Raw genomic sequence first — 12,337 nt, 5'->3', positions numbered from 1 at the left:
GGTGGTAGTCGTGACAACGATCGAGCTCATAGAAAGAAAAAAACTGACAAAATGGAATTTAAATAATTGAACTGAGGTTGGTCAATCAGTTGTTTAAACCCCCCCCCACAAAAAAAATTACCTACATTTCACTACTTATTTCTAATTTGTAAGGATTATACTTTTTTAATACCCTATTTGACGTGCTCTTATGAACTTTGCATGTTGGTGCTCATGGGACCATATATAATCAGTCATCACCACAGCACTGATGTAGGACACATTGGGTTTAATTAATTGTGGCATTCCAACTTTGACTAATTATTCAAATCTGTCTAACAGTTGAATAAGTAGGCTTCCACATTCACAAAGAGTTAAGAGGCTTGGTTCTGAAGAACTTTTGGTCTGTCTCTTTGACTCCTGTACCAACGATAGCGCTGGGAAAATTTAAAACGACTGTTGCATATTCGTTGACATCTCTCCGTTGTGACTAACCAACGTTTCTCCCCAAACCGACGTTTTCCAGAAACCGATGTTTCCCTACGTTAAAACCATTCCCTATACACACGCTCTCTCCTCTCTGACAACTCTCTTTAATAGGAGAGAAGTAAAAAAAAAAAAAAGGTTCTTCTTCATGACGACTTCATCGCCCTGCAGCTTTTTAAAGTTGATTAATCCTGACTTCTTCTCTAATCCAATGAAACAGTGGAGCGGAGGGCCTGTCTGTGCAGAACATGTTTCTACAGGGAAAAAAAGACTCAGGATCTTTCATTCCTTAATCGCTTAAGTGAGCTGTCACTGATAGGGATGAGGAAGAGGAGGAGGAAGCATGCACGCACACACACACACGCACACGCACACACACACACATGCACACAGACCCTTCATACAGACCTTAATCTGTGGAATGACTCAACCATGACCCACTAGGAGAAAATCAGGACATGGTAATCACAGAGAGCAGTGTAGTTTTATCATATAACCACTCATCCACAAATCTCTGTTACCTTAATCCTGAAAAGAAATGGAGAAGATAAGCACTGTATAATTTCCAGACTTTTATGTGGTGCTTATATTTTACGTTAGTTTGAGGTTGAGGCCTATAGTTGGATCCAGAGCCCGTATAACTATATAGTATATATGACTGTACACCGAGTACACTAAACATTAGGAGCACCTTCCTGAATATTGAGTTGCAGGACATGGACTCTACAAGGTGTCGAAAGCCTTCCACAGGGATGCTGGCTGATGTTGACTCCAATGCTTCCCACAGCTGTGTCAAGTTGGCTGGATGTCCTTTGGGTTGTGGATCATTCTTGATACACACAGGAAACTGTTGAAGGTGAAAAACCCAGCAGGGTTGCAGTTCTTGACACTAAACCGGTGCGCCTGACACCTACCATACCGTGTTCAAAGGCACTTCAATATTTTGTCTTGCCAATATACCTTTTGAACGGCACACATAGACAATCCGTGTCTCTCTTGTCTCAAGGCTTAAAAATCCTTCTTTAACCCGTCTCCTCCCCTTCATCTACACTGATTGAAGTGGATTTAACATGTGACATCAATAAGGGATCATATCTTTCACCTGGATTCACCTGGTCAGTCTATGTCATGGAAAGAGCAGGTGTCCTTAATGTTTTGTAAGAATCTATACAAACAATGGCATTGGACGTAGTTGTCCTCACCCCCCCCCCCCCCCCCCCACACACACACACACACACACAAACAAACACAAACAAACACACACACAAACCACACTTCCTGCGTGCCGTTTGACTCGACGCACAGAACCTGATTGATAGATACTGTTCAGATCTGGACACCACACTCCATTTCAACTACAGGGATGTCACTCGTGACAAACAATGCTTTTCTCAGAGCTAAGCTAAACAAAACAAGCTAAAACAACCGGTTATTACAGGTAACGATGAAGCATAGACGTAATTAGTGGACGATGAATCACCGTTATTGTGACTAATATTTGTCTTTAGGTTCCTCTTTTTCTTGAGTGCGGCTCGATTTTTTCCTGACGCCTCTCTCCAATTTTTTCCGATAATGAGTATTTTTTGTTCATCTGATGTATTAATAACAGTGTCCTTGAGAATGAAATGATAATCTACTCCGCTTTAAAGAAATCACACATCAATTCTTCCTATAAGAAATGTTAAATACAGTCTATTGACCAATGTATGCCTCGAGTAGATATCCTCTTGGATAATCCCATATAGCCCTAATACATGTTGGCTAATAATGTTGGCTAATAGTGGGTTGTTTTTATTACTGCAATTTTACCATATCCTGTGAGTCACTTCAGAGAGTTGAGTTTCATCCTCAGTCACTTTAGATACTGTAATGCAGCCTCAGTCGTGGCCCAGTCATTAATAATCAAGACGTCCCCATATCCTCTATGTGAATAGATTGATTAGGCTTGATGCTACGTTTATTTCTTTTTTTAAATGATGCTGTGAGACACAGACATGGTTGTTAATTATTGGGTCTGTTTCCTTCTTTGATAATTGTCTTCTCTTCCTTTTCCCGTTTTAGTTTTGTGTTGCAATAATCGTTAATTAGGGTTTCGTCATGGCATCTCTTTTCGATGACTTTACAACACCTCAGTGGGTTTAAAAAAAAAAACGTTTATTTTGTTTTGTTTTTAACTGTCACCTTCGATTAAGAATATAATTGATTAATTATTATTTATTTATAAAGTTCGTGACAAATCGCCAAAGTACAACTTTCTTCTTCTCCTTCTTCTTCTCTCGAGCCAATGGGTTTTCATTCTAATACATCACTGTAATCAAAGATAATTTAAATGTGACAATACATCCTTGTTTTTTCCTCGAATCCCAAAATGGCACCCTATTCCCTACATAGTGCACCAGAACCCTATTGGCCATGGTCAAAAGTAGTGCACTACGTAGGGAATAGGGTGCTGTTCTGTACACGTTCCTTGTTGTTTTTCGATGCCTCTCCGTTGAAAATGTACCGTGCGATGACGTAGACCATGTACGGAACCCAAGAAGCATGCAGAAGAATTAACATCTTACCCACTCGTGAATTAAAATGTAATTAAACTTTGATTCACCAGATAATTATACTTTTGCAATTGCTGTTTATCCAAAATAGTCCGATTTGATTGGGTAGGCCTACGTTTATGGTAATTTACCCTGGTTGTTGTTGTGGTGTTTTGTGGCTAAACAACAAAAGGAACATTTGACTGATTTACATGAATAGTTATGAACCGTTGTGCTCTGTGGTGATCTGTTCAAGACTAGATGGTTTATGCCTTTCCTTTAAATTTCAGTCTGGTTGTCAGAAATGCAACGGAGCGACGCTTTCCACTGGCTAGACTCTTAAGCGTTCTTGATTGACACGCCACGACCAGTATTGACATCAAATCATTAAATCTAATTTTACTCGTAAACAACAGGTGTAGTAGACTAACAATGAAATGCTTCCTTTAATTAGCCCTTCGCATACAATGGGGGGGAATGTGGGAAAATACCAAATGTTTGTGGTTCCTAATCTGCTTAAGGTAATTGGTGTCTCATTCCAAACTACAGTATGTGGGATTGGCCTTAATCAAATAGGAGCAGCAGCTGAGTCTGGTTCCAGAATTGTTAGCCAATTTATGGTCCTTGTCATAAACCAGCACAATCAGATCTGGGATCAGGCTAGGTGAGTGGACGGAAGACACACCTGAAGGCATGGAATTCACCTCGCTGTCATGGAAACGCTGTCATGGAAACGCCAAGTAATGACATCTTACAAATGTATTCCTGGTACCAGGTACAGAGAGGTGTCACGGCAGATTTCCTCCTCTTCGTCCGAAGAGGAGTAAGGATCGGACCAAGATGCTGGGACGGGGACGGGTCAGGGACGGGTCAGGGACAGGGGCGGGTCAGGGACAGGGACGGGTCAGGGACAGGGCTGGGTCAGGGACAGGGACGGTTCAGGCGGGGACGGTAAACACGCACCACTCCGCCCCCCCCCCCCCCCCCCTCCGCACCACTCCCCCCCCTCTGCACCCCCTCCCCCTCCGCAGGTACTGTCATTTTGACAATTGATTATGATGTTTGTTCACATTCATCTGCTATCGAGAATGCGCTGGTATGTTTTAGGATAGGCCCTTGGAAATATTGTATGATTATTCTGCTTCTACACATTGATAAAGCCTTAGCTTGTAACAGAGGTTTTCAACCAGCTTGTTTGTTATGTGCAACACAGCTTGTTGAGTCAATGTTTTTTTACCCGGGGAGTGGCAGAAGTTTCTAGCGGTATTTTCACCTGTAATTATGAGTTCTGTAAAGGTGTCCTCGTACTCGGTTCGGGGTATTGCTCCTATCAGAACTCTAGCAGAACTTTGTTACCTTGCTTTACTCCCTTAAAAATACATTACTAGAAAACTATAAGAAAAAAAAGCAGCAAAATTACTGTTTGTCCCTCTTGAGACGCTGTAGCATCAGCATACAGTAACACTTCCTCAAAATAGTCAGAATCAATCTAAGATAAGCCCACACCCCACAAAAAAAAATCTGTCACTATTTTTTGATGTTTGTAACGTATACGCAGGGAGTCAGGAAGCAGGTGCAGAAGGTGAATAATAATAGTCAAGAAGATACTACAAAACAGGAGCAGCGTAACTGAACGTCACCAAAACGATGCTTAACGATGGGGAGCAGGTCTGCTCAATGTAGGTTGCCAGGTGTGCTGAATGTGGGTTGCCAGGTCAGCTCAATGTGGGTTGCCAGGTGTGCTCAATGTGGGTTGCCAGGTGTGCTGAATGTGGGTTGCCAGGTGTGCTGAATGTGGGTTGCCAGGTGTGCTCAATGATGGTTGCCAGGTGTGCTCAATGTGGGTTGCCAGGTCTGCTGAATGTGGGTTGCCAGGTGTGCTCAATGATGGTTGCCAGGACCGGTGGTTGGTTGACCAGCGATGTCGAGCACCCGGAGGGAAGGAGCAGGAGTAGGTGTGACAACGTTTTTTGCAGAGTAGGTCTAGTCGCGCAATTTTACGTCTAACTAAGATGTTTAGTCCGGTATTTCTCAAGTGAAAAAATGTGCATGGAAACTAGTTGTCTGTTGTTGAATGCCCACAAACAGTTAAATTAAAGAATATCTTGACAAATCGCCGACGAAGGGGTGTAGACTTGCCTCAAGATAAAATGTAATGCACTCGAACGACAGGAGAAAAAACCCTGCTGAACACCGAACACCAAAACCAACAAAAACTTCTCAAAATGTTGTCAGAATATAATCGCAAACTGTTTTGACTGGGAAGCATACCGGTAGCTTTATGCACAGGTATTGCGAGGAAACTTATGGCCAGTCGAACTGAATAGAAATTAAGCGGGCTGGCACAAGTCGTGCTTTTACTGTGATTTCCTGGTTTCAAAGAAATATACAGTAACCGTTAAGTTATACTTACAGTAACCGTTAAGTTATACTTACAGTAACCGTTAAGTTATACTTACTTACATTTGCTTACATCTTGGTATTTTTTGTCAGCCATCTTTGCTTAAACAACTCTCCAATCCTTAGGTTACAGAGGGGAGAGGCAATACGGACACGCCCGGTGCCCAAATTGATGACATATGACGTGCAGCGAGAATCAACAGAAGAGGAGCGGATTCGCTTCAGTCAGTCACCCTGATGAGCCCTTCCCAGCTAGCTAGTTCATACTTGTGGCTAGAAACTACAGAGAGAATTTGAAACTTGAGAGAGTGTTTAGAATCATTCCTGTTTTTTTTGTTTTATCGGAGCAAATAGTTGGATATGTTCTGTGAAAATCACATTGTAGTGCTTTAACCGTTTCCTTGGCTATGCTATCTAGCTACTTCCCTCTCTTTACTACAGGACAGCAGGTACTTCCCTCTCTTTACTGCAGGACAGCAGGTACTTCCCTCTCTTTACTGCAGGACAGCAGCTACGTCCCTCTCTTTACTGCAGGACAGCAGCTACTTCCCTCTCTTTACTGTAGGACAGCAGCTACTTCCCTCTCTTTACTGCAGGACAGCAGCTACTTCCCTCTCTTTACTGCAGGACAGCAGCTACTTCCCTCTCTTTACTGTAGGACAGCAGCTACTTCCCTCTCTTTACTGCAGACAGCAGCTACTTCCCTCTCTTTACTGCAGGACAGCAGCTACTTCCCTCTCTTTACTGTAGGACAGCAGCTACTTCCCTCTCTTTACTGCAGGACAGCAGCTACTTCCCTCTCTTTACTGCAGGACAGCAGCTACTTCCCTCTCTTTACTGCAGGACAGCAGCTACTTCCCTCTCTTTACTGTAGGACAGCAGCTACTTCCCTCTCTTTACGGCAGGACAGCAGCTACTTCCCTCTCTTTACTGCAGGACAGCAGCTACTTCCCTCTCTTTACTGCAGGACAGCAGCTACTTCCCTCTCTTTACTGCAGGACAGCAGCTAATTCCCTCTCTTTACTGCAGGACAGCAGCTACTTCCCTCTCTTTACTGCAGGACAGCAGCTACTTCCCTCTCTTTACTGCAGGACAGCAGTCGGCAAAGCGCGATTCCTGTGTTGTTGTGTTGCCGGCGTACAGCCCACACTCTCCCCCCTGAGCAGTAGACTGTGTCACATGATATCCAGATGGTTACTACCAATATTAAAAGTTATTTCTGGTGTAGGAGGCTGCTATCCTTCTCTAACTCTAAATACATTTAAGTGGGATGGAACAAATTGGCCACGTTAGCTACCGCGTGATACAGCTGCCTGGTGGGAAGCAACTGCTGCTCGGTGGGAATCAACTGCTGCTCGGTGGGTAGCAACTGCTGCTCGGTGGGAAGCAACTGCTGCTCGGTGGGAAGCAACTGCTGCTCGGTGGGAAGCACCTGCTGCTCGGTGGGAAGCAACTGATACTCGGTGGGAAGCAACTGATACTCTGTGGGAACCGACTGCTGCCTGGTGGGAAGTGACTGCTGCCTGGTGGGAAGCAACTGATACTCGGTGGGAAGCGACTCAGGTTGGCGACCATCTCGATACCACACCGTTGTACTGGTCTTTATCACCGGCTTGTCCTTCTGTAGCTAACTGGCATTCCACAGTAACGCCCAGATAGTGACCAATACTACGAGTTAATTCTCCCTTCGGCCCATTCAAACAAACATCACTTTCTTTTACAAGTTTTAACTAGACATGCTGCTGTTGTTGCTGACTAGCCACACTCTACTCTTAGCTGCGCAATATGGGTCATCATAGCCTCTCCCGTCACAAAGGAAAGCGCTGAAAAGTGGAGTGGGCGGGAACCGTTGGGGCGATGGGAACGTGACTTGGGAGGCGGATAAAAGTTCATGTACATTTTTATGTAAATCACCATTGGCGAATGTGGGGCGATGACCAATCCAATCGGGTGGTTCCCAAAACTCCCATGAAGAACTGCAACCCATGGCTGGAGAGTTGCTTTTAGCAAAGATGGCTGACAAAAATAATAATAAAAATAATGAGATAATCTATGCGGGTATAGGATGGCTGTGATGAGTCACAGTGCCTATTGCCTGATTCTATTGCCTATTTATTGCCTTAACTCAAATCAAATCAAATCAAATCAAATCAAATCACTCCCTTAACTTACCTCATTTGCACTCACTGTATATAGACTTTGTTTTCTTTTGTTCTACTGTATTATTGACTGTATGTTTTGTTCATTCCATGTGTAACTCTGTGTTGTTGTATGTGTCGAACTGCTTTGCTTTATCTTGGCCAGGTCGCAGTTGCAAATGAGAACTTGTTCTCAACTAGCGTACCTGGTTAAATAAAGGTGTTCTCAACTAGCCTACCTGGTTAAATAAAGGTGTTCTCAACTAGCCTACCCGGTTAAATAAAGGTGTTCTCAACTAGCCTACCTGGTTAAATAAAGGTGTTCTCAACTAGCCTACCTGGTTAAATAAAGGTGTTCTCAACTAGCCTACCTGGTTAAATAAAGGTGTTCTCAACTAGCCTACCTGGTTAAATAAAGGTGTTCTCAACTAGCCTACCTGGTTAAATAAAGGTGTTCTCAACTAGCCTACCTGGTTAAATAAAGGTGTTCTCAACTAGCCTACCTGGTTAAATAAAGGTGTTCTCAACTAGCCTACCTGGTTAAATAAAGGTGTTCTCAACTGGCCTACCTGGTTAAATAAAGGTGTTCTCAACTAGCCTACCTGGTTAAATAAAGGTGTTCTCAACTGGCCTACCTGGTTAAATAAAGGTGTTCTCAACTAGCCTACCTGGTTAAATAAAGGTGAAATTAAAAAATAAAACATTTCCCACCGTGGACTCCGCTAATTATTAAACTCTCGAGTTCCAATGAGATGGTAACTTTGCATTAGACCTCTGTATTTCACACATATGGTCTTTGCACTTTGTCTTCCTGCTCTTTTTGTGTCCAGTCTTTTCCATTTCCTCCTGGAACCCCCCCCCCAAAAAAAAAAAAACATATATTGTAATCTGTCTCAGTCTAAAGGAAATATCCTCCAGTTGGATTTGGAATCAGATCAATACATCTGTTCATATGATGAATTAGCAGGCCTATTGTAGTCACTCCAACATTCCATTAGGTCTGTAGAGCCAAACATAAAAAATAACAAAAAACATCCATGGGTGTCTTTCTTGAATAAAATAATTAATAATATAAACTATTTTAATAACATAAACTATTTTAATAATATAAACTATTATAGTTTTAATTCAAAATACACATTTTCATCACACATTTTGGGGTGTTGGTGACTGGTGACAGTTGTAATGACTGGTGACAGTTGTAATGACTGTGGTGACAGTTGTAATGACTGTGGTGACAGTTGTGGCAGGATATGTTTTGTTGTTTGTTATGATGTCATTGTATTCATTGAGCATCAGACTTGTTTCATATTTCGCTGGTCTCAGTCTCTTGTCCCTCAAAAAGAACAGCCTTTACGAAATAAAGAAAGTTCTTTAATGTAGGCCACAGACATGGCCGGCTCTAGCCGAGAAACAGCACAGAGAAACATTTACATTTTAAAAATGAATTTCCTGCGATTGTACACATTTTGCCGTGGGCCGGAGATACATTTTTAGCAATTGTATGACACATTTCCTGCAATTCTACCCATTTTGCCATGGTGTGGAATCAAATTAAATATTGTTTGTCACATGCTATATAAACAACAGGTGTGGACTAACAGTGAAATACTGACGGGCCCTTTCCCAACAATGCAGACATAAAGAAAATAGAAACATAAAAAATAAAAAAATCAGCTTTAAAGCAAAATTCGGGCAATTCTGAACATTGTGCCATGACTTACAGTATCTCATGTTCATGATATCTGAGTGACTAACAAAATCAATAGGGGCCCCCTGGAGGTTGGGAACGTGCCCTGCATGCCTGGTTGGTATTCGGCCATGATTACTACAACTTTGGCTAGAATAATTGGCTAGACTAATTTACAAACCCTATAAATTGTAGCTGACATGGCTAATTGAGTGACTGTCAGTGACTGACATAACAAGATAACAAATTTGCTGATACTTGTTGAGACCCAGACTGTTCTCTCACGGGCTGGGGACCTAAGTGACTGCTTACGTCGCAAATGCCTGGAACCGGCCCTGGCCACATATAATTATCCAGTATAATCACCACTAAGAAATACTTGTGAATATAGACCCACTAAACTTAGCCACATCTGGTTTGACCGGGCGCATGCGCGCTTGCAATAAGGATAGTTTTAGTGGGAGTGTGCTTTGTGTGTCCTACAGGGAGGTTTTATGAAATGGGATAATGTATTGACTCAACAGGAAACAGACTTCGGTTTAGAGTAGTACATCGTCACAGGACATGAACAAAACACTAGTCGGTGATATAAACGCAGAGAGGCTACTTCATTGTGCTGTAGAAGTTTTGACATGTTTCCGGCAGTGCGGCTCGTTTTCAGCATACCCTCTTCTGTTTATGTGCTAGAATAAGAAGAAGTGTGATTTCGTTTTGATACATTTGCCTTGCGGGCTACAAAAGACACTGTTGAATTTGACAATGAAGGAGAAAACACCTGGTCGCGCTAAAAGCCGCTGGACTTCAACAGCAGCAACAGCTGGAATAGTTCTGCTAAGTTTGTTTGCATGGTCTTGTCACGCAGATGAAGCGTCTTGTCACGGAGCTTATGACTTGTACTTTGTTCTAGATAGGTAAGTAGAATTTATTTGCAACATTTAATCAATGAAGTACCTGTTACGTTCAGCGATTGAAACAATGACAATGTAGCTACAATGTAACAATGTAACAACAACAGTGTCAAATGTAGCTACAATGTAACAATGTAACAACAACAGTGTCAAATGTAGCTACAATGTAACAATGTAACAACAACAGTGTCAAATGTAGCTACAATGTAACAATGTAACAACAACAGTGTCAAATGTAGCTACAATGTAACAATGTAACAACAACAGTGTCAAACGTAGCTACAATGTAACAATGTAACAACAACAGTGTCAAATGTAGGTACAATGTAACAATGTAACAACAACGGTGTCAAATGTAGCTACAATGTAACAATGTAACAACAACAGTGTCAAACGTAGCTACAATGTAACAGCATTGAAGCAATGTCACATTTAGCCTAGAAATGTACACAGTCACATTGAGTGTTCTTATGGTTCAAATCACTCATGCTCTTGTTCGGGTTCAGCAGATGAAAGGTTCAGTTGGTTCGTTCCCGGTTTAGAATGCCGGTGTAAATATTAGTTAACATGCAGACCAGACCAATACATATTTGGCCCCCTAAAGTTATCTGAGAAAAATAAAATACAAAATTATATTTTTTGTGGTTGTTGTCATTTTTGTTCTTGAACACAGAACACTGTAAAACCATCAGGAAATGAGTCTACTCATATACAGAGGCGTATGATTGTATCCCAATGTACTCAAGGTTTGACATGATTCTGTTGTTCTCAAAATTCTACATCTGTTTGGGATTCTTGCGGTAAATTTGCAGTGTACAAAAAAACAATCTCACCAAGTCTGAATGTAACTGGGGACCCCTGCCATAGGCCTACTGGGAGTTCTGTTTAGATCTGCTAACCATGATACATTGTAAAGATTACATGAAGCAACTGAGACAAAGCTTTTGTGCTCTTAAACCTCACCCTCACTTTAACCCCAATCCTTTGTCTGCCGCAACCACTTGTAACATAAGGAGAGCTCTTTCCTGTTGAGAAAAAAAACGTTTATACAAAAGTTGAAGTTCGGTGATGCCATACTGTCTCAGGAAGCAAACGGACTTGATACAACACATGTTTTTACTTAAAAACATGTTGGACTTCATTATTCTTCTCTCTCAACTTGGCTCAATGCCGTATTTCTGCAAGCCTGTTGCATCTCTGCACCTCCCTCCAGTTTCAAACCCTCTGTCAACTACTCCACCCTGTTCTCAATTATAAAATGACAGGATGATGTAGAGATTGTAGCCTACCGTTGAAACAATTGATAAAGTAAAAGGGATTTTTGAGAGCTGCATGGGCGCTAATGCAGCTCTTTCAGAAAGTATTCCTCTGACTTATTCCACATCTTGTTGTGTTACAGCCTGAATCCAAACTTTTCCTCACTCATCTACACACAATATCCCATAATGACAAAGTGAAAACAATGTGTTTTAGACATTTTTGTACATTTATGGAAATGTATATACAGAAATGTCACATTTACATAAGTTTTCACACCCCTGAGTCAGTCACCTTTGGCAGTGATAGTGATTGCAGCTGTGAGTCTTTCTGGGTAAGTCTCTAAGAGTGATTACAGCTGTGAGTCTTTCTGGGTAAGCCTCTGAGAGTGATTACAGCTGTGAGTCTTTCTGGGTAAACCTCTGAGAGTGATTACAGCTGTGAGTCTTTCTGGGTAAGTCTCTGAGAGTGATTACAGCTGTGAGTCTTTCTGGGTAAGTCTCTAAGAGTGATTACAGCTGTGAGTCTTTCTGGGTAAGTCTCTGAGAGTGATTACAGCTGTGAGTCTTTCTGGGTAAACCTCTGAGAGTGATTACAGCTGTGAGTCTTTCTGGGTAAGTCTCTAAGAGTGATTACAGCTGTGAGTCTTTCTGGGTAAGCCTCTGAGAGTGATTACAGCTGTGAGTCTTTCTGGGTAAACCTCTGAGAGTGATTACAGCTGTGAGTCTTTCTGGGTAAGTCTCTAAGAGTGATTACAGCTGTGAGTCTTTCTGGGTAAGCCTCTGAGAGTGATTACAGCTGTGAGTCTTTCTGGGTAAGGCTCTGAGAGCATTGTACACATTGATTGTACAATATTTACACATTTTTTTTTTTTAAATCTTCAATATCTGTCAAGTTGGTTGTTGATCATTGCTAGACAACCAGTTTCAGGTCTTACTATAGATTGAA

At 41.9% G+C, this 12,337-nt stretch overlaps 1 protein-coding gene across 1 annotated transcript in view; it reads left to right on the top strand.

Moving 5' to 3' along the window:
• Positions 1-9,673: 9,673 nt before the first annotated feature.
• The window catches only part of LOC109882307 (anthrax toxin receptor 2-like), a 132,737-nt gene continuing 130,073 nt past the window's right edge, over positions 9,674-12,337 (top strand). Inside the window, exon 1 of the mRNA XM_031816750.1 lies at positions 9,674-10,135. Coding sequence (XP_031672610.1) covers positions 9,984-10,135 — 152 coding nt within the window. The 5' untranslated portion in view covers positions 9,674-9,983. The remainder of the gene's footprint in view (positions 10,136-12,337) is intronic.

The sequence above is a fragment of the Oncorhynchus kisutch genome, linkage group LG3 (genome assembly GCF_002021735.2).
Source record: "Oncorhynchus kisutch isolate 150728-3 linkage group LG3, Okis_V2, whole genome shotgun sequence".
NCBI classification, from domain to species: domain Eukaryota; kingdom Metazoa; phylum Chordata; class Actinopteri; order Salmoniformes; family Salmonidae; genus Oncorhynchus; species Oncorhynchus kisutch.
Note: the sequence above shows the minus strand (reverse complement) of the source record. Positions and strands in the feature narration are given on the sequence as shown.